At 34.6% G+C, this 24,477-nt stretch overlaps 1 protein-coding gene across 1 annotated transcript in view; it reads left to right on the forward strand.

Moving 5' to 3' along the window:
• LOC148954559 (T-box transcription factor TBX20-like) overlaps window positions 1–24,477 on the forward strand; it is a 44,279-nt gene that overhangs the window by 13,075 nt on the left and 6,727 nt on the right. Inside the window, exons 3-7 of the mRNA XM_089087148.1 lie at window positions 1,300–1,416; window positions 6,090–6,246; window positions 13,714–13,866; window positions 14,860–14,927; window positions 16,502–16,635. Of these exons, the coding sequence (XP_088943274.1) occupies window positions 1,300–1,416; window positions 6,090–6,246; window positions 13,714–13,866; window positions 14,860–14,927; window positions 16,502–16,635 (629 nt within the window). The remainder of the gene's footprint in view (window positions 1–1,299; window positions 1,417–6,089; window positions 6,247–13,713; window positions 13,867–14,859; window positions 14,928–16,501; window positions 16,636–24,477) is intronic.

The raw sequence follows: 24,477 nt of genomic DNA on the forward strand, positions 1-24,477 counted from the left end.
TAAAAGTGTATGTCTTATAATTTTGCATTATTCGTTGTTTTTGGTGGGGGGTGGAGGTATTCAGGTAATACGTTAACAGAGGCATGTCTCTTATTTTCTTTAATATATACTATTGACTTTTATTTTCCTAGCATACCAGCTTTAGCAAGAAGTGATCCAACTGGTGTCCTGCATATATGAATATACTGTCAGGTCAGCTAGATTACCTTATTGACTTTTCTTAACATCAAAATCAGCAATTCGAATTCCATTTTAAAGGGCTCGGCACACGTAGCTGATTTCGGGAACCAATTTCAGCATCAGTGGACAAACGATAGCAGTAAGACAATTTGTTGGAAGAAAAATTTATTGCGCGAGATTTTCAAAACAAAAAATCTTGGACACAAATAGTCAATTGGAGTTTGTGAATAGTTGCATGATTGATCTCAGCTTAGTTCTCAGTTTAGTTCTCAGCTCAGTAGCAGGGTCTTTCACCACAGACATCTCTGGCTGACTACTTATTTGTATCTTTACTTTTTTGGTGATGATCATGATGAAAATCGGCACTGATTTTGTAAATCGGCGTCGAAAACTAAAAAAATTTTCAAGCTCAAATCGACGCCGATTTCTTTTAAAATTTGCGCTGATTTAAGAATCAGTTCCCGAGATCAGCGACCTGTGCCCAGCCATTAAGACAACTTTAAATTTCTTGGGTGTTGAAATTAACATGCTGCTACTGTGACTTCAGATCCGAAGAGGTCCAACCCAGGCACGGAAGAGCCGGCTTTAGTTTTACCGGTCCAACTTAGGCTGTGCTTGGTCCTCTTTCAAAAAAAGCTACAAAAATATTTTTGCCTTTCAAGTTCACCTGTTACCTTGCTTATAAGAAGAATTCACAGCAGTACTGGTAATATTACGGTTTTTAATATAATCATATCCCCCCCCCCCCCGTATCAAACTTTTTACATTTTCGGCATTATTTCAGCGCGAGCATTTGCTCATGAACAAGCACAGCGACAGTCATTGGAAAAAATTACATTAATCTTATTTCTTAGTGTTATCGATTTGCAGTACAGAGTCGTCTGCAGGCACGTACACTGGAATTGGATTTTTGGAGGCGATTTTAGCTCAAAATAGAAAATGTATGTTTTCGTAAACTTTTCAAGTGAACTAAAGGAAAAGAAGTGGAGATAATATGCCGAACATTTTAAATACTTCGAAATTTGGAGGGAGAGGGCTGAGACCCAAAGGTATTTCCTCCCTGTGTATGACCCTGGTTGTCCATCTGATCAACTCTTTAGATATTTCTTCTTTTATCAGGCGGATGTTTCCAACCATGCAAGCTAGACTTTTCGGATTAGATCCAAATTCAGACTACATGTTGGTGGTTGATTTCGTTCCAGTTGACGACAAGCGATACAGATATGCTTTCCACAGGTACACTTTCTTGTTCTCCTATAAAATACCCTATTAAATTATACAGAGCTGGTCAAAAATGAGCCTTTTTATTCGTAAAGTATTATGGCTATTGAACTCCATTAAATGGCCAATAAATACATAGTTATGTGCACGTTTTCACAATTTAAGATGCGTTACTTGGGATTAATGTACAATTTCCTCTCCCCCTTAAGTTACAACTTTGACATTAGACTTAAAATGCTTATTAAACATTTAAGTAATATTTCTTGACCATAGTCCACGTAGTTTCGTCATAGCTCACTGTTCGTCACGAAATCCCTAGGGGTCTTTTGTGGATACCCTGATAAGGAAACTAGACGCAGAGAAAATTTTTGAAAACAAAATAATCTGTTTACTTTTTGAAACTTTAAGGCTGGATCCAAAGAAGTATAGACCTTTAACTCAAGTTCAAATTATGATAAGCTAAATGTAAACTTAATTTAGCTTATCTCTTTGTTTCCTTCTTCTGCTAGGGAGCGCAGGAAAATTAACAAAAATTCAGTGTCTATCTAGTTGTAAAAGTTCTGCTTCTATCTTGTTGTAGCACAGTGGATTGATGATCTGCTTGGTAATACTGAGCCCGGGATTCGATCCCCGACGCAGCAAGTCTGGGCGACAATTTTGTTACTTGTCCCTTTAAAAAAGACCCAGCAACTACAACGTCTATTCAACGCCCTTTGCGCCATAAGTGGTGCTGGAGGATCTTTATCCTTTATCCTTTTTATCTAGTACTTGGCCTGGACTTCGAGTAATTTTGAAGAGTATGACCTTACCAATAAGTTGGTGATGCTATTCAGCATGGTAAATTCTGAAACATGGTTATAGCTCTTCCCAAACAGAGAAAGGCAACATAAAAGTACATGATAAGGCTATTTTTACAAGAGGCAAAATTTTTCTAAACAGAAAAAATAAAGGGTAGATAACCGAAAAGACGGGAAAAATGTAAACGTCATAATTCATTTTTTGAGGGAAGGAGAGGAACAAAGATGGAAACTTAACATCTCATAAGTGTCTGAACCAACCTCGTGAGGTCAGATACAGCAAACGAAAGATCTCTGACGGCAAGCAGACAATTTTTGCACTAACAAATTTTAGAAGGAACAATCCTTGTTTGGACCAGCATTGGGTCTAACTAACCTTAAGTAGTTCTAAAAAAAGGAATGTTAGTTTAATTTAGTTATGTATATGTAATCCATTTTTTTTCATGTATAGAAAATTATGTTACCATGTCTAAATCCAAATTACAAAGTGTGGACACTTTTGATACTAATCAAACCCCAGTTATTATAAAACTGTACTACTTTACTCCTATTTTGCTTACTTTGATTGGCTTACTTGTATTTCCTTTTTTTATTCTGAACAAAATGTAGAATAAATTCTTCACGAAAATAGAAACAAAAACAAGCCTTTTCTAAATTCAATTAAAAAAGCAGTGTTGGAACAGCCAATGAGTAAAGTAACTCTGTACAGGATACGGGCTCTTCCCCTTAAATTTCCACTCGTAAAACGTTCAAGCAATTGCTGATGCTTTGCTGAAAGCAACACTTTTACGATATTTTAGTCGAGAACATGAAAATACTTACATTTTTGAAAAATCAATAAGGCTTTGTAGTTACCATTTTCGTATCTGCTGTATTGTAGCAACTTTCAGCAAAGAACTAGGAGTCAGATGGTAGCTACAAGTGGGGAGTCGAGAGGGGCAACAGTTCATCCTGTTTATTACTACTTTTACTCGTTTAAAGCTTCAAGGCCGCTCTTTGATTGCATTTGAAAAGAGAATTTGTTTTTATATCTATTATATTTTTTTCCGTTTTAATATGGTTTTTGATGAACAATTGTCGTTTACGAAGGCCAACTTTCCAAACTCATTTGTTATTTACGGTTTAATGAAACCTGTTTACAGTCTCAAAAATCTTCTTCTTTTTTTCAGATTAAATAAAAATAAAACAAGTTTTTTCAACTGAAATTAAGGAGCAAAATTAAGACTTAAAACGAACAGAAATTATTACGTATATGAGGGGGTTTGTCCCCTAGTTAATACCTGGCCATTTACGCTAATATTATTCGAATCACAAATCCCTGAATCACAAAAGCCGTTTAATTAGAATAGATAGCTCTTTTGAAAGTACTAAAAAGAACTTCAGCGTAAAGACCGAGGTACTGACTATGGAGAAAACCTCCTCATATACGTAATAATTTCTGTTCGTTTAAATTTTTAATGTTGCTCCTTACTTTCAGTTGAAAAATTTTGCTTTTTATTTAATTTCTGATCGTTTTTTAAATAATGCTGGGAAATCCGACTCCCCCTTCATAGAAATGTCCCTTCCCCCAAGGAAATGTCCTCCATGAAAAGATCCTCCCACATAGCCCCCTCCTCCGACACTCCCCCCACCAGAAAAAATCCCTCCTTAAAACGTCTGTATACTTCCCAATAATCAATACTACATGTAAACAAGGGGCAAAGTTCATAACTTGCAGCCCTTCCCCCGGGAACTGTGGGAGACTAAGTCATCCTCAAAGGCATATTTATTAGATTTTTAACTATGCTGAACAAAATGGCTATCTCAAAATTTTTATTGGATGACTTTGGGGAAAAAATGAATGTGGAAGGGAGCCAAGTTGCCCTCCAATTTTTTAGTCACTTGAAAAAAGCACTAGAACTTTTAATTTCCGTTTGAATGAGCCCTCTCACGGTATTCTAGGACTACTAGATTGATATCATCACCCCTGAAAAAAAACAAACAAATAAACACGCATCAGTAATCTTCAGTCAGGCAAAAAATACAAAATTCCACATTTTTGCATATAGAAGCTTGAAACATCTACAGTGCGGTTTTCTGTTACGCTGAATCTGATGGTTTGATTTTCATTAAGATTCCATCACTTTTAGGGGGTGTTTTCCCATTTTTCAAAAATAAGGCAATTTTTTTTCAGGCTCTTAACTTATGATAGGTTAGACTAAATTTCATGAAACTTATATATTTGGAATCAGTATACAAATCTGATTCTTTTGATGTATCTACTGGTATCGAAATTGTGATTTTTATGAGTTTCGGTTACTATTGAGCCGGGTTGCTCCTTACTTACAGTTTATACCAACTTTTTCAATCTGTTTTATACCAACAATTGTTGGTCAATATTTAGTTTCCTTAGTCATGTAGACATTATAAGAGCAACCTTTAAGATGCGAAGTAAAAAACAAAGAAAAGAGCAAAGCAAAAGAGCAAACTAAACTGGACAACAATAAGCTAGTGAATAAATTTGAAATAATCTCTTCAATTTATCGTAATCAACTAGACTAATAAAACGAAATGCCGGGGTTTTTAAGATGCTACGTCTTTCGATGCAACCCAGTGGTGGATTCAGCAGTTCTAGAGTGGAGAGGAAGATTAAAACTAGCAAAATCAAGAAAAAATTAGAATTCCGGTTTGATTATCGGTATGTAAAAGGCAACGCACTATCGTTTTTTAAGTAAAGAGCTTTGTACCTCCCATGTAATATTTCTTTCTCTTTTCTCCAACCACTTTTTTGAGAAAGGGGTGGTTGGAATAACTTAGAATGGGCTCATTCGATTCGAAGTGGAAGTTCCAGTTCCTTGTTTAAGGGTCGAAAGGAATTGGAAGGTAACCATCCCCCATACCCAGCCCAGTACCGCCCTAAAAAATACGATCAGAATTTTTAGATCGTCATTCTGTGCAAAAAGTCAAAATTTCTAATAGATATGCCTCCATCGCACAAGGGCCAAAAGGTTCGCCTATTTCATTGGGGGAGTTGGAAGGATGCTAGGGGCTGAGAAATTAGCCAAACAATTTTGTCTCTGATCAGTTTTACTTACATTCTTAATTCCTTTGGCCAAGATGAGCCTGGTGCACAAAAAAAAACTGTTTGAGGTCTCAGCCTCCCACCTCAAGAAAATGGGTCCTTTCGTAACAATTTTGAATTGATTGGTTATCACAGAATTTTGCCTGCTGTGAGTCTGCTGTGAGTCTGGGCAGCTTTCAGTTATGCAAATTTCCATGATAAATATGAATATCATATGCCAGGTGAGGTAAAAAAAAACCTGTTACTAGTCCTGATACAAGATCAAACACATCTTGGCCCTTATTGAGCCAGAGCTGTTGTTTTTCGACAGAAATTGGGGAAAAACGGCTCTGAAAAGTAACATTACCACTGCATTCAAAATATGCAATCGTTAATATTAGCTGGCTCCATGAGCCCATAGTGGTCTCCATGGCTTTCCAGTAGCCTACTAGAGCCGGGGATGAAAAGAAAAAATGGAGAAAAAACAGTAATACCCAATCAAAGATGCAGTCTTCTTTGATGGCTATCAAGGTTTTAACAAGGATGGCTTTAATCATGTACCTTTTGTTTTCATTTTACATCATATTTGAGGGATATTGGGTTCTTATTTAAAATTCCTGAAAATTTGTTCTCAGAATCTCATGGTACTACTCAGCTGAATCTTGACGAAAGTGGCCTTTCTTAAACAGACGTCAATACTGGAACATTTTCGATATTCAACGGTTTCTTTTAAGATGCTTTTTTTTTGTTTTCGGTAATTATTGGCCGATGTTTGTTCTTTACTAGGTTATAGGCACCACTTTAACAATTTTAAATGTACAAAAGCATTTAATGTTATATTTTTTCTACAGTTCTAGCTGGGTTGTTGCCGGACGAGCAGATCCTGTATCCCCGCCTCGTATACATGTTCACCCTGAATCTCCTGCAAAAGGCTCTCAGTGGATGAAACAAGTAATATCTTTTGACAAACTGAAGCTAACGAATAATCAAATGGATGATAATGGACACGTGAGTTATATTTTTTATTTAACCTACGTGTTCGCAGTGTAAATTAAAATACCAATCCCTGTATCAATAATTAGTTAGACATACCACATTCGAATCTTCGTTTATCTATTAGAATTGTTGATAGCCACAAAGCTGCCGAATTTATTTGTGATTTTGTGTGAATTTATTGTGATTTTGCCTCACCAGCACAATGGCATTCTCGATTCTCGAAAGCAGTTATTTACTTTCGGTCAATAGTTGCTATCATTTTTTACGTAAATGCGTAATTTTTAATCGCTATTGGTCAATGTCTGTATTTTTGCAGTGAATATATTTTGGCTGGGATTTTGATACCAACAGATACATCAAAAGAATCAGATTTTAATGCTGATTTCAAATATATAAGTTTCATCGAGTTTAGTCCTACCCATCAAAAGTTACGTACCTGAGAAAATTCGGCAGATTTTCGAAAAAAGGGGGAAAGACCCCCTAAAAGTTATATAATCTTAATGAAAATCACACGTTGTGGGAGGATCTTTCCATTATGTGGGAGGATCTTTCCATGAAGGAAGTTTCCTGGGGGAAGGAGCATTGCTAGGAAGGGGGCCCCAGATTTCCCAGCATTCTTTAGAAAAAAGACCAGAAATTAAATAAAAAAAAAAAAGGTTTTCAACTGAAAGTAAGGAGCAACATCACAACTTAAAACGAACAGAAAATATTACGTATATGATTGGGTTCACCCACTAGTCAATACCTCGCTCTTCAAGCCAAAGATGTTTTAGTACTTTCATAAGAGCTATTTATTTTAATTAACGGCCTTTGTGATTAAGGGTCATTTTTAAAGAATAGGGACAAAATTCGAAATCTAGCTTAAAGAGCAAAGTATTGAATAGGGGGCGAACTCCCTAATATACGTATTAAGAATATATGAATATAGAAGTTCGATACGTAAGTTACGTATATTTATTGCTAATAAAAACGTTCGTAAATAAAATTAAACAAGTTTCGAGAAAGCCATTTAACCAAATAAAAGTAAAATTAATATAAAAATTTCGTTGTAATTATTCATGTACGGTGAGCCAAAATCAAAACCTGTATTAATTCAAAAACGTTCAAAGGTTAAATAAAAGAAAACAAGTTTTTTTTAACTGAAAGTAAGAAACGACGTTAAAACTTAAAACGAACATAAATTATTCCGTATCTGAAAGGGGCTGTCCCCTCCTCAACGGCTCGCTCTTTACGTTAAAGTTTGACTTTCTCACAACTCAATTTTTTTTAAACAATAAAAAAATTTAGCGTAAAGAGCGAGGCGTTGAGGAGGGGACAGCCCCTTTCATATACGGAATAATTTCTGTATTGGTATTTCTGTATAGTATTGGTTTTGGTTTATAGGAAAGCCATTTAGCACAAGAAAAGTAAAATTAATATGCAAATTTTGTTTTACTTATTCAATGACGGTGAGCCAAAATAAAAGCTGCATTAACTAAAAAACGATCAGAAATTAAATATATCCTCCTCAACGCCTCGCTCTTTACGCTAAAGTTTTTTATTGTTCTAAAAAATAAAGTTGTAAGACAGAGTCAAACTTTAGCGTAAAGAGCGAGGTGTTGAGGAGGGGACAGCCCCTTTCATATACGGAATAATTTATGTTCGTTTTAAGTTTTAACGTCTTTCCTTACTTTCAGTTAAAAAAACTTGTTTTCTTTTTTATTTAATATAACCTAAAAGCTATTATTCCCGGAGGCAGCATGGTATTACCCAGCTTAATGAAAAAGCCGAAAAGAAGTAAAAATTCCAGATACAGCGTGCAAGCAGCAAAAAGGCACAGAGTGCTTTAGAATTTTACCAGGAAACGCTTTGGTGCTCATTGATTTTTCTAGGTGACACACTTGATTTTCAAATCTTACTAGTCCCCCATGTCTTCGATGCGGGCGAAAAGAACATTTGTTAATTGAAACGTATTTGTTAAGCGGGGCTCCCATGGCGTCAATAAAGTTAATAAAGCTGTCCACAAAGTTAATAAACCGTTTTCCTCGCATAACTTTGTTAACTTTATTGCAGTCGGAAAGAAGTTAAACTTTATTCAACCTTTTCAAGAAATTCCGCAGAGTCCAGTCAATAACAAAAGACGTGTGGAAAATTTCAAATAAACAACATACAAATTGGTTTCTACAAATATAATCGTGTATACTTGTTTAAATATTTAGCTTGGTAAAAGAAAAAAAAATATTTTTATTTACTATTGAAACAAAAAAATACTTAAAGAAATGGTTTTCTCAGCTCCATGTCTTATATTTCAGTTACTTTCTGTGAAAAACTGCTGTTAAGTCAAAAAGGTGAAATCGTTGTGTGAGGGGGACAAACTTTATTGTTCATACTTTCATGACAAACTTTATTAACTTAATTGACGCCGTGGGAGCCCCGCATTAGGCGAAACATGTGTTTTTTTGTCATTTTTCTCCTATGCGTGTATGGTTTCATGCCCTCAAGCTATTGGTTCATTCTGTCCCCTAACCCTGTTTTCTCTGATTATCATCCTCACTCCTACCATTAATATTTCCACGTTTACGCCTTCTGGCCCGTGAGACCTTGAGTGCACTCCCTCTATCAAATATCAACAAGCATGCGCTATTCAATTAAGAAAAAACGAAATCTCAAAAACTTAAAAAAAATGTGATTTACTTTATCAAATATTCTGTTGTATACAGAACTGGGCCCTGACTTGAGAGCAGAGCATGGGTGGCTGCTTCATTCGTACTTTATGGGATATTTTATCGGAGAAATGTCATAATATTAAATTTTATGAACTTGTGAGTGACATTTCCCTCAATGTTTAAAAACTTTCATAGAATAAGCATCCTTAGCGCTTCCGCTGCCAAAAAAGTTCCATGGAAAACTCAATTATTTTCCAGCACAAGACTTAATTACTTTTCCCGTGTTTTTCTCCCATAGGGGTCTTGCCTACATGGAACTTTTTCGCATCATTTTGAAACCTGAAGCTCAGATTCAAATTTCCCGCGTCACTTATGATTAATCGTCTGCGGTCTTCAAGATGCCACTAAAGTGGGGGTTGAAGAATGGCCATATGTGCCATTAAAATACATAGCCGCCTGCCCCATGTCAATGATATTGTCTCCTTTCTCAATGTGTTGTCATCAATTATGCTATTTTAAACATATACAGTTTTCAGAGGTAAACCTTTCGTTTGCATAAAAATAGAATATATCGATAAAAAAATTGCTTCAGAAACCAGCGTTTTAACACTGTCTAATAGAAAAAAAAAATGTTAAATAAAAGTAAAGAGGTTTAAACCTAAACTGAACATCAATCAGCCTATTTATGTGAGGCACTCCTGTTCCCGTAACCCCGTACTCTTTACACTAGAGTTTAACTTTTAATTTGTTGAGAGTATCATTAATATCTTCAGCTATTCGCAGCCCCCGCTCTTTACGCTAACCTTCAACTTTTGCATAACGATGATTCGAAGATGGTAATAACTCTTACCCTAAAAAATAGCTTTTTTAAAACCAATTTCTTAATGAGTGACCGGAAGCACCAAAAACGGTTTTTCAGATCTGATTTTTTAGTTGATCTTAAAAAAAGGTCCTTCAGACAAATCTTGGATAGGACCCCCCCCCCCCTGTTACATCTCTGCCGGCAACATTAAGAATCCAATGTTATATTTCACCCTCAAAATATTTGTGGTAAAACGTGGGAACTTTTACCTTTTAGTTATCTATATACAAGGGTGTATCCGGGATTTTTGTTCGGGGAGGAGCATTTTGTTCGGGTGAGGATTACAAAAAAAACTTTTAAAAACGCAACAAAATTCCCTTATATACATTTTTGGTACATTTTTACGACTCGGACATTTAGATTTTTTTGGAGGGGGGTCAAATTCTGTAATTCACCCTGGATACGGCCTTGTCCGTATAGTGCAGCTTTTTGAAATATGTTCCTCCAAAAGAAAGGAGGCCGGGTGAAATCTCATTCCCTCCCATATTCCCTTCGTTTCTATATTTGAAAGCAAAATAAAAAGACAAAAGAAAATTTTTTGGCAGATATCCAACTCCCGTTTTTTTTTTTAGTTTCAGGTTCAGTGGACGAAGTTTTGCTTTCGCCTACCGTTCATTGGTCTGAACGGTTTGATGTGAAATCACAAAAAAGAATCCATTTTAGCGATTTCAATAGGATAATTATTTCAATTGAAGCTGATTTTTTTTTTTAAATAAAATGCTGCTAGATAGGCATACACTGTAAAAGGGTAAATAGTTAAAATTTTTAAATTTACCCAATTTTTGGTATTAGTTGGCAAATCCCGACGGAAGTACCCACGCTTTCCAAATTACATGAAAACATTTTCTAAATATGATAGTTCCGTTCCTTTTTGAATTAAATTTATGGAACGTCCGTTTATTATATCATTATCTAAATCACAAGTAAAATAGTTTTTTTAACCCTAGAAGGGTAAGCTTTCGTAAATTTTACGACGCAAAAACACTTTTTCGCGGTTGCCATGTAAACGGATGCATTGCGCGAACCGACCTCCCCGATATGCTAATATTATGACTAGCCAGTTCTTGTGCCGTCACCGAGGTTTTATTATCTGAACTGGTTGGGGAGATATTAAGGGTGCGTAGTAAAATTTACGAAAGCTTACCATCTACGTAACTTTTTCACCTATTTCAGGAAAAGGGATTTTTTGATCAAAACTTGTTAATTAGTAAGCTTCTTCGGACAATGAGGTTAGATCATTTTTTTAACGTTGTTGACAAGTTTCGTAGCAAATTTCGTGAGGAAATAGCACATGAAAATGCTGAATTTGGCTATTTTTGATTTAACAAATGAGCAGGAAAAATTTTTCACGCTGACAAATAGAAATGTCACGACTGACAACAGGTTTACATCGATTCCATTTGCTGCAGAACAACTGAGAGAACCGTATCGACTGACGACAGTTGGTGCTGTGCGAAAAGACAAGAGGAAATTCCGGAAGAGCTTCTTGTGAGCAAAGGAAGAATTACAGGAACATCAATGTTCTGTTTCGATCGGGAGCTGACTCTAGTGTCATATCTTCCTAAGCCATCAAAAATGGTCCTGCTTCTGTCAACTTGCCATGAGAGTACCAGTATCACGCATCCAGGCAAGAAGCCTGAGATCATTGAGTACTACAATAACACCAAAGGCGGTGTAGACACATTTGACCAAATGTGTAATTCAATGTCAACCACTCGGAAGACCAACAGGTGGTCCATGTGCATGTTTTATGGGCTGATCAACATCGCTTGTATCAACAGTTATGTCACCTACTCCTTCAATATTTCCAAATCTGGTGGAAGACCACTTTCATGAAAGGATTTTATGAATGTTCTGTTCAAAGAGTTGACCCAGCTGCATATGACCACTCGCTTAGAAACCCCCACTTTGCAGCGCTCGATAAGACTCGATATCAGTCAAACAATGGAGGTGACAGGTGAAATACGTTCGGGAACGTCTGTGGACGGGAGAAGAACGACCTGCAGCCTTTGCCCAGCGCGCACTCGCCGAATGACTACCAGTTTTTGCAACCACTCCCAAAAGCCGTTCTGCGGTGAACACCGTGCGAAGTCATGCATACCATGTGACTCCAAGAAATGAAAGCAACCTTTTGTGCTGTGTGAAACATTATCTGAAGATCTGTTTTTGATAATTCCCACTTACTTTTAAAATATACTTAAGTGATGAGTTTTAAAAGTCAATGTTTCTGCAAGTAGTAATTTTTACGAAAGCTTACCATCTACGTAACTTTTTGGGAAGCTTACCTTTCTAGGGTTAAGACATGTCAATTCTCATTAACCTCCATGTTCCTGTGAATAAGGTGAAACTATGCAAACTGGTGACTTATTACAATGGTAATGGAAAGTGTAAGTTCTATTTTCGTGAGATATTTTGTGCCTCGAATGGTGTCTGCAAGATATTGATTGCAATTCTATTATACCCCACCAGCAAACTGCTGTTTTCTGCCAGAGCTTGGTATCTACATTTTTCTTCCGTTTTCGAGAAAATCGCATAGTTGTGGATTTTAAATTTTTGGAACGGAGAAATAGATCGAGATACAGCATTTCGTCAATAGGATTCGCAATGTCCATTTTCTACTCGTCTTTGCTACTCCATTATCTATTTGACATTGATGCTAGGTTTTGTAATTCTAAAATTTTTGTACTAAGTTTAGACTGTATAAAGCCTCTGAAATATATTAGTACCTTTGTAGATTAATTTAAAAAAAAACAAAGTTTTTCTAGGGAAGTAAAGTGCGAAATTGAAACTTAAAACAAACAAAAATTATTGCTTCACAGTGTATCTAACATATATCAATAAAACCAGTACAAATAAACCAACTTATTATATTTCCTACGTCTCTAGGATTATAGAAAACTAGCGCTTTACTGAAAACACAAAAACCAACTATCAAAAACAAGAATGTTGATTTATTAGTTAAAATGAGTACGTAGCCTGACAACAAGAAACTAATCTATAAAGCTTTTCATAGTCTTACACCAGCTGTGATATCAGTAACTTTCAGTATACAATTAAAATTATCTTAAAAACATAAGAATAAAAATAAATACATTTTTAATAACCGCTAAGTCATTGAACAGCATACAGATATATTGTATTGATTTATCAGGTAACATTTTGGTCTGACCAGCTGTAATTCCAATAGTGAGTAATAAACAATCTTAAATTGTAAGAAATGCGCTTTAGTATTACTCAGAATGAAGATCAAATAAGCCATAGTATGAACTCTGGAAATCCCGTAATTTCTCTTTATACAACAGAGAATTTCAAGTGGAAGAGGGGTTCATATCCGGATAGTCAAGGGGCATGGACTGTTATTATGGGGGGACAACTGCCCCCCTCCCCCAAAAAAACGACGCCCTCATGTTTTCTATAGGAAAAGAAACGATAACTTAAAAGTGAGATAAGGTAGTACCATAAATAACACAAGAAAACTCATTACCTGTAAAAAAACAAATACCCATAAAAAGCAGATTTAACAAAATTTTTTCAGGTCTAAATATGTCGACAAAAAATAACAAAGTATGCACGATTTAAACCAAAGGTGGATCTAGAGCAAAATCTTGGGAGGGGGGGGTAAATGTGACAAGGGCGCCAATAATTGACCAAATTCACAAGTTTGGAATGTGGTTGCCAGAATAAATCTTTGGAAGGAAATACGGGATCACTCGCCCCCTCCCTGGATTTGTCAGTGATTTAAGTATTATTAACTCGTACATGGTGTGTTTGTTCCTTTTAAGTATGCTCTTTCTAAATAATATAGAAATAAAACTCGCGGCGGCTACCTTGAAGAAGATAGCCGCCATACTAAGTCCTCACAGTTCCACAGTTAGTGAAGAAAGACTTCACTGGCTTTCAGACACAATACGTAAATATCTTCTTTACGGTTTCAATATTATTTTTCTTTCTTAGATACGCTCTTCTTTTCAGATAATTTTGAATTCAATGCATCGATATCAGCCGAGAGTTCATGTGGTTTATGTGAATCCAAGACACGAAGACGCGACAAAAACCGAAAACTTTCGAACCTTCATTTTTCCTGAAACCAGGTTTACTGCTGTCACAGCCTACCAGAATCATAGGGCAAGCTATTTCTTTTTTAATTTTTATAACTGTTCTGTGTTTATATTTGATTGTAAGCCAGTTTAATTGTTCATCAGGTTTGGATGAAAAGATAAACCCCAATGATGGACACCAGACACAGTAGGACTGATCAGTTTGCGTAAAAAAATATTTTTTGAGTTTACTTCCATTGAACCCTTGCATCAGCCAGAAACCACTAAAAGCATTGGTGCAAGGGCGCTGCGAGAAACTTTCTCAGGAAGGATGCTCAAAATTTATGCAAGTTTTCCCAGGGGCTTAGTTTGAAAAAATTATTCAAACTGAATATTGTCATATTTATTTAAATACCTCCAAATTTAATATTTATTTACAAGTCTCCCTGAAAAGGGAGGGGGCAAACCCGTTGCCTAATCTTGCAGATAACTTTCCTCAACAAGCTCAACAAAAGGTTTTTTCTTGATCTAAAAGTCGATTGTAAGTTATTTTAACTCTTCTTTAAGTAACCATTTATAGACGCTTTTTTCCCTTAATTTTTAAACTCGAGGTTTTTTAAACATAGTTACTCAAATTCTACAGAAAATAGAGGATATACAAACTTTCGCTGCGGATTTTAAAGATTTATTTTGAATTCTTTCATAAGAAAAAAATTTAAAAATTAGCTTTATTCTAGGGACTTCTTGACTGTAAATTTCCGGTCTACGTGCTCATTTTCAAGATCTGTTTTGGTTTCAATTTACTTTTTCTTATCTTTTGGGTTAAATTCCATGCCAAAAAAAATTACTTGTCAGTCATCTGTAATACTAATTTTTAATTATTATAAGAACAATCAAAATGATACAAGATTTAACACTCTGGCGCAAAATCCCGGACCATACAAATATACAAACATCCACAAAAGTTCTATTCTAATAAGTTTTTTATTACTTCATTTATGTTATTCCATACGAACAACGGGCAGGCTCGTGTAAAACTTTAACTGTGTTACGTATTTGATTTATTCTTTTTCTTTTTTAGATAACACAGCTTAAGATTGCAAGTAACCCATTTGCAAAAGGATTTCGTGACTGTGATACTGACGAGTGGTAAGAAAATTTTTTATCTAATTGTTTTTATTCTTGTTCTGAAAAAAAAAAGAAAAATAACAGACAGCAAGTAGAATTTTTATAAACAAACAGATAATACCAAAAAGTGTTTATACGAATATTTTCGTTTTTTCAACTGAAATTAAGTTTTTTCAACTAAAATTAAGGAGCAACATCAAAACTAAAAACGAACAGAAATGATTATTTATATGAGTGGGGCTGCCTCCTTCTCAACCCCTCGCTCTTTACGACAAAGTTTGGATTTTGTCCCAATTCCTTAAGAACGACTCCGGAAACACTTTTTTTTAAATTAGAACAATAAGAATCTTTGTTAAAAGTGCCAAAAACTTCAGCGTATAGAGTGTGATATTGAGGAGGAGGCAACCCCATTCATATACGTAATAATTTCTGTTCGTTTTAAGCTTTAATGTTGCTCCTTACTTTTATTTGAAAAAACTTGTTTTTTTTTCTATTCAATTATTTAAAAGGACACTAGAACTATGAATTGCCATTTGAATGTGCACTCTCCCAAAATCTTAACACCGATATTTCGAAGCATCTACCATTGGTCAAAAATATCCGTAATAAGTAAGGGGTCAGTGATCATTCTTTAGAATGAGGCAATTTTGTGTCTTGATTGGAAGGGTTGCTTGGTTGGAAGGATTGGGGGGAAGGAGTCACATGTTCCTGAGTTGCAAAAAAAGGGAAAAAGGTAGATCATATATTGTAATCTTCCGCAGAAGATCATTATAAAAAACTAATAAAAATAATATTCGCAAAAATATACTACTCTTCTAATTTTTTTTATTCTAATCTTCGTCCCTTCCTCTGAAGAACGATTTTAGGTTTCAGATTTTTCAGGCTACCAAGCCTCTGCTGCAGGACTGTTCATAAAGAGGGTGGTTACAACAAGCCCCTGGTATCACCTGGCTGAAGGGTGCCCCGGTCAAGTTTCTTTTAAAGGTATTTACGTTAGTCATATGCCAGTTTACTGAAAATGTGCCGGGCTTGGGGGAGTCGAGGCAAATTTTCCCCGAATGCCACCAAACCTAGAAAAAGTTCTAATCAGTAGCCCTTATACCTTTACAGTATCAATAAAAAGTAAAAAAAAAGAATATAAGGGAAACACATCGCTCTTTACCAAGTCAGTACTATTGCGTTGACTACAACTTCATTGAAAAACTATATTTATACAAAAATAGTATATTTCGTATAAATTTATTTAGTCCAATGCTTAAAGAATCAAAAAAGGCCGGCTGTTTTCAGTATTGAATTCTTGATAATGAAGCTATTATTGGAATTCAGAAGATGTTGGATATTCTTTTTTCGGCAAATTTTTTTCGGCAAATTTTTTCGGCAACTTTTTTTGGATATTCTTTTTTCTGGCATCTCCAGACTCTTTTTTGTGTGTCTTAAAGAAAAGGTCTACACTCGTAAACACGTAATCTTTAAATTCTTTAGGAAAGCATTCAAGAAAGTATTACCGTTTATGATACCTTTAAAAAAAAAAACATTTTCAAGTTTTAAATTGTTTTTCATGCATGTGCTTTGGTTTCCCACTATTTTTCTTTCAGTTCTGTAGACGTTATGAATAGCATGTCTGGAAACAACAATCTGTCGATTGGAAGTGGAAGTTTAAAAGCGACACAGAAACCTGTTGCTTCAACACCAAAGGCTTCGCCATATCCCACACAGAATCACAAAAAAGGTAAGGTTTGTTCAAAATAACTAGTTTTAGGACGAATTCCCAAATGAAGTTCAGGTTAATTAGACTTAGCTGGTAAAAAAAAAAACAAAAAAAACTTCAGTTATAAAAATAGAACCATCAACTTTCTAACAAGTTTGTCAGAAGTTGCTGAAAATACTAATCTTGTCCATAGAAGCATATCAGCTGTTTTTATTGGGGAGGCGGGGGGGAGGGAGAAAAGGGTATATTCTTCCTAGAATTTCGCCCCTTCCACCTAGATCTTCAAAAATACTTCCTTTTTTGGTGTTTTCTTTGAGAAAATTGAAAAAAGCTAAAAATTTACCCCCGCCTAGATTTAGAAAAAATTGATTTTCCCCTCCAGGTTTTCGTGAATTGACGCCACCAGTGCAAATAAACTGACTGGTGATATTTCCCTATGATTTTAGGATTATGTAATACTAGCGCTGTACCAAAAAAACAAAGCAGTGTAAGGTTTTTGGTAAAATTGAACATAAGCACTTTAACATAGTTTTAATGGTAGAGATATCCACAGTAGAGATATCTAGATATCTCTACTGCGGCTTAAAATAAGGCAATCTTGTTTCTTATCCGTGAGCTTAGTGTTTTCAGTAAAGCACTAGTTCTGCATCATGCTGGAAACGTAGGGAAATATCATCCGCCTGCTTTTTGGTACTAGTTTTATTCATACATGTTGCAAAGACTGACAAGCGATATTTTTTTTCGTTTCAATTTCGTTCATTACTTTCATAAGAAAACTGTTTTTTAATTAATTCTAAAGAGTTGTTTTAAAATAGCCAAATGATGCAGAGATTAGCCAGATTTGTTGTCGCTGTAAAATTAATCATCTCATCACCCGTGTGAGATTTTAGTGTTCTGTTGTTTTAAAATCCTGGGAAATAAAGGCCGTAAAAAAGTCTGGAAAATGTTTTAGAATTAACAACTAATCAAGTGGCGTTTTTGTCTGAGGATGTGTTTACAAGATGTCTGGACTAAAGGGAAATTTATGGCCACCAATTTTTCCTCTTTTAGATAGATTTCAGCAACTCGAGATTTTTTTTGTTATCAGACATGGAATATTTTCTTGTATATATACTTAAAACTTTTCAACTATAAATAAACAGTGGTGTTTATATTTTTTAGTCTATAAGAAACAAACATAGATGGGCGATGGAAAATTTATTACCTTTCTTCTCACAAATAGTTTCTAAAAATAGCGAATATTTTTTTCATGAATCCTTTAATATTTCTGACAAACTTTTTAAAATTATTCAACTGAATCAAGAATGAAATGAAACTCAATAATTTTACTACTCCAATTTATAGCCCAATTTATAGTTATAATTGACCGATTCCTCTTCATTTTTTTTCTCTTTACTAAAGTTCAACTATGGATATGCTATTTATGCTTTATATGCTTAAATGTGCTTAACTTATATTTTAGTTTTCTATATACTAAAAACCTTTTTTTAATTCAATCTTTGTTGCTTTCCCTCTGTTCTGTTCTGTTCTGTTCTATGTTCTGTTCTGTTCTTTTTTTAATTCTGTTCTGTTCTGTTCTAAAGGTTCTGTTCTATTAGAATAAGCTTTTTCTCAATTAAAATGTTGTATCTTCAAAACGCATGTTGAATTATGCTGTAGCGGGATTTATTAAACGCTGCTTTATTTATTAGCGCTATTAATTAACGCTTATTAACGGGATTTATTAGTGCTATTTTATAACGGGATCCATAACGCTATTTTATCCTTTTATTCATTTTTACAACTAGACATAATCGGATCGAACCAATGCCGATTATCGAGGTCATGTTCTATTTGCGATTTGACATGAAGAACAAAGACCCAAAAGATACAGAAAGGTCACAGTGTCATAAGGTTTGGAAAACCACAACGTTATTTCTGATAAACAAACTCTTTTTCGAATCCTTGCTGGGAATTTTTTTGGGCGTGTCCCACTTCTTTCAGAACTTTTTTTGGGTGACCATGATAAACGTGCGCGTACTAAGTGGCTAAGTCCTACTTAGGACCAAAGATTAAAAAAAATAAAAATAAAAATAGAAATTTAGAACATCGAGCTTCCCAATACGAGAGATCATTTTTGGCTACGCACCTTCTGTAAAAAACTTTACCCTCCTTCGTTACCTCTCGGCTGTCCAAACCTAATGCATTCGCTGTAAAAACAAGTTTTTAGTGTTAATAGTTCGAAGATGCAACCGTTAAATGTATAACAAAGGGATATATTATCCATGGAACAAGCATAAATAAAATATGGGACATATGGCTGCTTTGTATTGGTACAATGGGGCGAAGAACCTTTTATGCTATCTTCTAATAAAGTTTTTGTTTTCAGCCGAGAATTGTATTTCACTTTTGATGGCCCTTCTTAGTTCTAACACGTTCATTTGCACATCTATCTCAAAAAGTCAATGGAGCTTTAAGACATTTCTTGCGGCTAAGATCTTACTTATATGATCTTGCATAGTTCTGCTTAGACTTTCGTTTTTTCCTTAATGAAAGTGCTGATCTAATTCAATTGTGCTTATATTCAACAATTTTTATTTAAAAGGACCTTTATCATTGAACATTGATGATATTCTCATAAAAGACCTTAGACCACTGATTAGTCAGAGCCATATGAACTCTGGTTTCCGGCACTTTTCGCTTCTCCGTTGAACTGTTGGATCAGTTTGTATTATAAATAACCTTTGAACCAATAGCCTAGTTTAATTTAAAGTAACCTACACTTAATTACGAATCATTTCAAAAATTAAACTGAACAGCTTCTTATGAGACGACGGCCTTACTTACTATAGAAAGTAAGGCCGGACTTACTATAGAAAGTATTACGACGGCCTTACTACAGAAAGACACTCGATCACAGATGTTTATTACGCTGTCGTATGCCACACTTAATATGACTAATGTCCAGGTTATCCTATCCTTTTTATCTTAACAATTCCTCCTGTCAGCTGTAACAAATAAGTTCCAACCTTCAACCGTCAATTAAACGCCTGAACTCGTAGCTGTCACATTTGTCATATTCCCTGGCGTACTCGTGTGACATTGTTTGTGACGTTGGGGTGGAAATTCAGTTCATAGTTCAAATCCCTACTACATGGGAGGTATAAGGAGTATTTTTTTGTAATTTCCGAAATTTTTTTGCAAGATTCTTTCGTCGCAACATAAACTGTCTCTTCCGATATTTAATACCAATCTTGGAATTTGTATTGCTAAGATTCTTAGGAATGTTGTTTGGTTTAGGGAACATTTCTTGATGACAGTTGTTGTTTTTCTATGGGTAAAACACTTCCATCTTTCGGTAGGACTTTCAAATCCCAGAAAAACGTTTTTAATGTTCTAGGATTTTGTATTCTGTTCCAATTAGGTATAAATGACTATATACATCGAGGATGAGGTGTTTTTTTAACGATTATCATGATGGTGGTGATCATTTACTTTTGTTATCTCCTCTCTTGCATTTAAATGAGTAATGGGAAACATAAAAAATGGACCGTAAAAGGTAATTAAATAAACTAGAGAAGAAAAAAAGGATCACGATATAGAAGCTTCACCACAAAGTTTACACCCTTGACCGCTCCTTGTACGATACGATTATGAAGGTATTGAGGAAAGATTCTGGAAACTAAGAGTGGAAGTAAGTTTTAGGGCACAGAAGCAGGGCGTAAAGGTGGACAGGTCCAATTGAATAGGTGCGGGGTCCAGTTGGATGTTTTGCGGTCCCTCTCTAGGTATTAAATATTTAAATAAAATATACCTACATAGTAGTTTATGTATGTAAAGTAGTTCACATACGTAATGTAAAATCTCTCTAATATAGGACTGTCCCAGTTTTTATTCAATAAATTTTAAATACACTTTTATGGGGATCAATTTTCTATATTGTAAAGTATATTTTATGTAATAATAAACACGTTATTAAATCTCATCCAGGAATGCAAACTTAAAATAAATATACTTTTAATTATTTGAATAATTCCTAATTTATCCCTTATCGTAAATTTTTTTTTAATTTCAAAATCTTTCTTTTAGTTCTTTATGTTGGTAACGCGGGGCCCTTTCAAATGCACAGCCTGATTGGGCCCAATCACTCCAATCGACCTTCACCCGGTCCTGATGGTGGAGTTACAAAGTCGTACACATCTGGGATTGATTATGTGTATTATCTTGATTTAAAATTAATAATTAAAAATTATTGTAACTAAGCTGTTCTGATTATTATTTATTTTAAGTTCTAATAAGAAATGGAAGGCTATGGAATTCAAATCCTAACAGGTTGCCTTGCTTTGTATAGCTAGTATATTTTCTATAATGTAATTCTATAGCTCCCCGGGAAATGCATATATCCAATATCCAAAAAGGGGTTAGACTCCAATAAAAAAAAAACGCCATTAAAATTCCCATATTCGATTATCCTTTTAAGGGGTTTCCGTAGCTGAAAGATACAATTGTCAACAATTGTACTTTACCCAAGCAACACCTGAATAATTGTTTGTTTTCGTCTTTCTTTGTTTTTCGTGGGAAAAGACGTACCTAATGGGTGGTCATAGAAAATTGACCAAAGGCTTATTTAAAAAGAAATATCGAACTCCAGTAACGCTTGAAACCCTTTATGATGGCAATCGTAACTCTAAAATGCAGCACAAGTGCCGAACAAATTTCCACAGCGAAAATTGAGTGCTACGATAAATATACCCAAGGCCGTATCCAGGGGGGGGGCTTCAACCCCCCCCCTAAGTGTTTGTCTGACTCGTAAAAACGCAACAAAAATGGACATAAACAATTTTTCATGCGTTTTTTTAGTGTTTTTTGTATAAAGTTTTACTATTGATGACGGTCACTACATATGTGACCGAAATACCTAGCATATTTTTGTGAAATTTTATCACTGTGTGACAATCACTGTCTATTAAAAGGATTTTATCCCTATTTGAACTTTTATTTATCGTCATGGAAAGGCAAGTAGGGAGCTATCAAGAGTTCCGAGACTTACATAATTTATTCAAGGATTATTGATCGAGTCTAATGGGGTCAAAACTCCCTTTTTCAAGGTCAATTTATTTGTTGTTTCTAGGTGAAATAACTCTGGAGTGACTTTTGCACCTACACACTGACAGGATCAATATATTGATGGACTACAGGTGAGGAAGATTTCTAAGAAATTGATCACATAATCTGACCGTGAATTATTGATCCACGAAAGGGGAATTAAGAACCATTATGGCTTCTTTGGCCTTTAGTGTCAGGAATTAGAAATGACATCACTCGATTTCTAGAATTTATGCGGGACTCTAAAGAGATAGACATTCCATTTTTAAATATGGCTTCTCTGATCTTTAGGTCACACAGATAAATTAATATTCTATCGAAAACTTAACAGTGTAGCTAGGTACACCTTCGAGATGAAGACAGATTGAATATATTTAACGCAGGAAATAGTTTATTGGGAATTTCAAATGTGACAGCGCAGGGATGTCGAAACAAGGGAACACGCAGAAATTACTTTTAGGAGATTATTTGGGCGAAACCGTTTGAGATATTTTAGGGGAAAATTTGGGCGAAACAGTTTGAGACATTTTAGAAGATGATTTAGACGAAACAGTTTGAGACATTTTAGACGAGGATTTTAAAAGATGATTTACAAGATGATTTGGGGTGAAACTCTGTGGTCGTTATAATACACAAGTTCCATTTGAACAGTGTTGTGAGGTCCCCTACCCCAACCCCAAAAGAGCCCCATCCCCCCGAGCCTCCCAAAGGGATCCCCTCACCCCCAAAGGGGCCCCTCCCCCGGGGATCCCAAAGGGCCCCCGGGGCCCCCAAAGGCCCCCTACCCCGGGCACCCAAAAGGGCTCCCCAGGCCACCATCCCCCCGGGCCTCCAAAGGACCCCCCCCCCTCCAAAGACCCCCGGGCCCCCACGTTTAAGTTAGGTTAGGTTATCATGAGCGCTCATGATAACCTAACCTAACTTAAACGTTGAGAAACCTAAAACGATAAACTAAAACTTTAAACTCTAAACTAAAACTCTTAACTAAACTATACCTCTAACTAAAACTCTAAGCTGAGACTCTAAACTAACACTCTTAGCTACTATAACTCTAACTAAAACTGTAAGCTAATACCAAACTGAAACTCTAAACTAAAACTCATCTAAAACTAAACTAAACTAAAAGTGCAATGAAAAACTCTAAGCTATGACTCTAGGCTAAAACTCTAAACTATAACGTTTAGCTAAAACTAAACTACAAATCCCAAAACACTTAACTAAATCTAAAATAAAATATAACTCTAACTAAAACTCTAAGTGCTGAGAGTCTAACTTGAGACTCTAGACTCTGAACTACAACTAAACTATAACTCTAAACTAAAACTCTTAACAAAAATTAAACTAAACTATAACTTTAACTAAAACTCCAAGCTTCCAACTAAAACTCTGAAGTCTAAACTAAAAATCTTAACTAAAATTAAACTAAACTATAACTTTATCTAAAACTCTAGGCTAAGACTCTAAGCTAAAACTCTAAACTAAAACTCTTAACTAAAACTAAACTACAACTCAAAACTAAAACTCTTTACTAAAACTAAACTACAACTCTAAACTAAAACTCTTAAATAAAACTAAACTAAAACTCTTAACTAAAACTAAAGTAAACTATAACTCTAACTAAAACTCTAAACTAACACTCTAAATTAAAACTCTAGACTCTAAACTAGAACTAAACTAAACTATAACTCTAACTAAAACTCTAAACTCTAAACTAAAAGTCTTAACTAAAACTAAACAACACCTCTAAACTAAAATTTATTAACTAAAACTAAACTAAACTATAACTCTAACTAAAACTCTAAGCTAAGACTCTAAACTAAAACTCTGAATTAAAACTAAACTAAACTATAACTCTAAATAAAACTCTAAGCTAAGACTCAAGACTAAAACTCCAATATCTAAACTAAAACTCTTAACTAAAACTAAACTAAAACTATAACTCTAACTAAAAATATAAAGTAAAACTGTAAACTAAAACTATAAACTCTAAACTAAAACTCTTAGGTAAAGTAAACTAGATATCTAAGCTAATGCTCCTAACTAAAACTAAACTAAATTATAACTCTAAAGTAAAACTAAAGTAAACTATAATTCTGACTAAAACTCTAAGCTAACACTCTAAACTAAAAATCTAGACTCTAAATTAAAAATAAAATCAAACTAAAATTCTAAACCATAAACTGAAACTCTTATCTAAAACTAAACAACACCTCTAAACTAAAATTGTCAACTAAAACTAAATTAAACTATAATTCTAACTAAAACTCTTAGCAAAGACTCTGAACTTTAACTCTAAACTCTAAACTAAAACTTTTAACTACTATAACTCTAACTAAAACTATAAGCTAATACCAAACTGAAACTCTAAACTAAAACTCTTATCTGAAACTAAACTAAACTAAAAGTGCAAGGAAAAACTCTAAGCTATAACTCTAATCTAAGACTCTAAACTAAAACTCTAAATTCTCAACTAAAACTAAAGTAAACTTTAAATAGAACTGAAACTATAAGCTAAGACTCTAAACTAAAACTCTAAACTCTAACTAAAACTCTAAGCTAAGACTCTAAACTTTAAACAAAAACTCTTAACTAAAACAAAACTAAACTATAACTCTAACTAAAACTCTTAGCTAAGGTTCTAAACTAAAACTCTAAACTCTAAACTAAAACCCCTTAACTACTATAACTCTAACTAAAACTGTAAGCTAATACCAAACTAAAACTCTAAACTAAAACTCTTATCTAAAACAAAACTAAACTAAAAGTGCAATGAAAAAA

The sequence above is a fragment of the Artemia sp. Qi Xiang Cuo genome, chromosome 3 (genome assembly GCF_049724085.1).
Source record: "Artemia sp. Qi Xiang Cuo chromosome 3, ASM4972408v1, whole genome shotgun sequence".
Classification (NCBI taxonomy): domain Eukaryota; kingdom Metazoa; phylum Arthropoda; class Branchiopoda; order Anostraca; family Artemiidae; genus Artemia; species Artemia sp. Qi Xiang Cuo.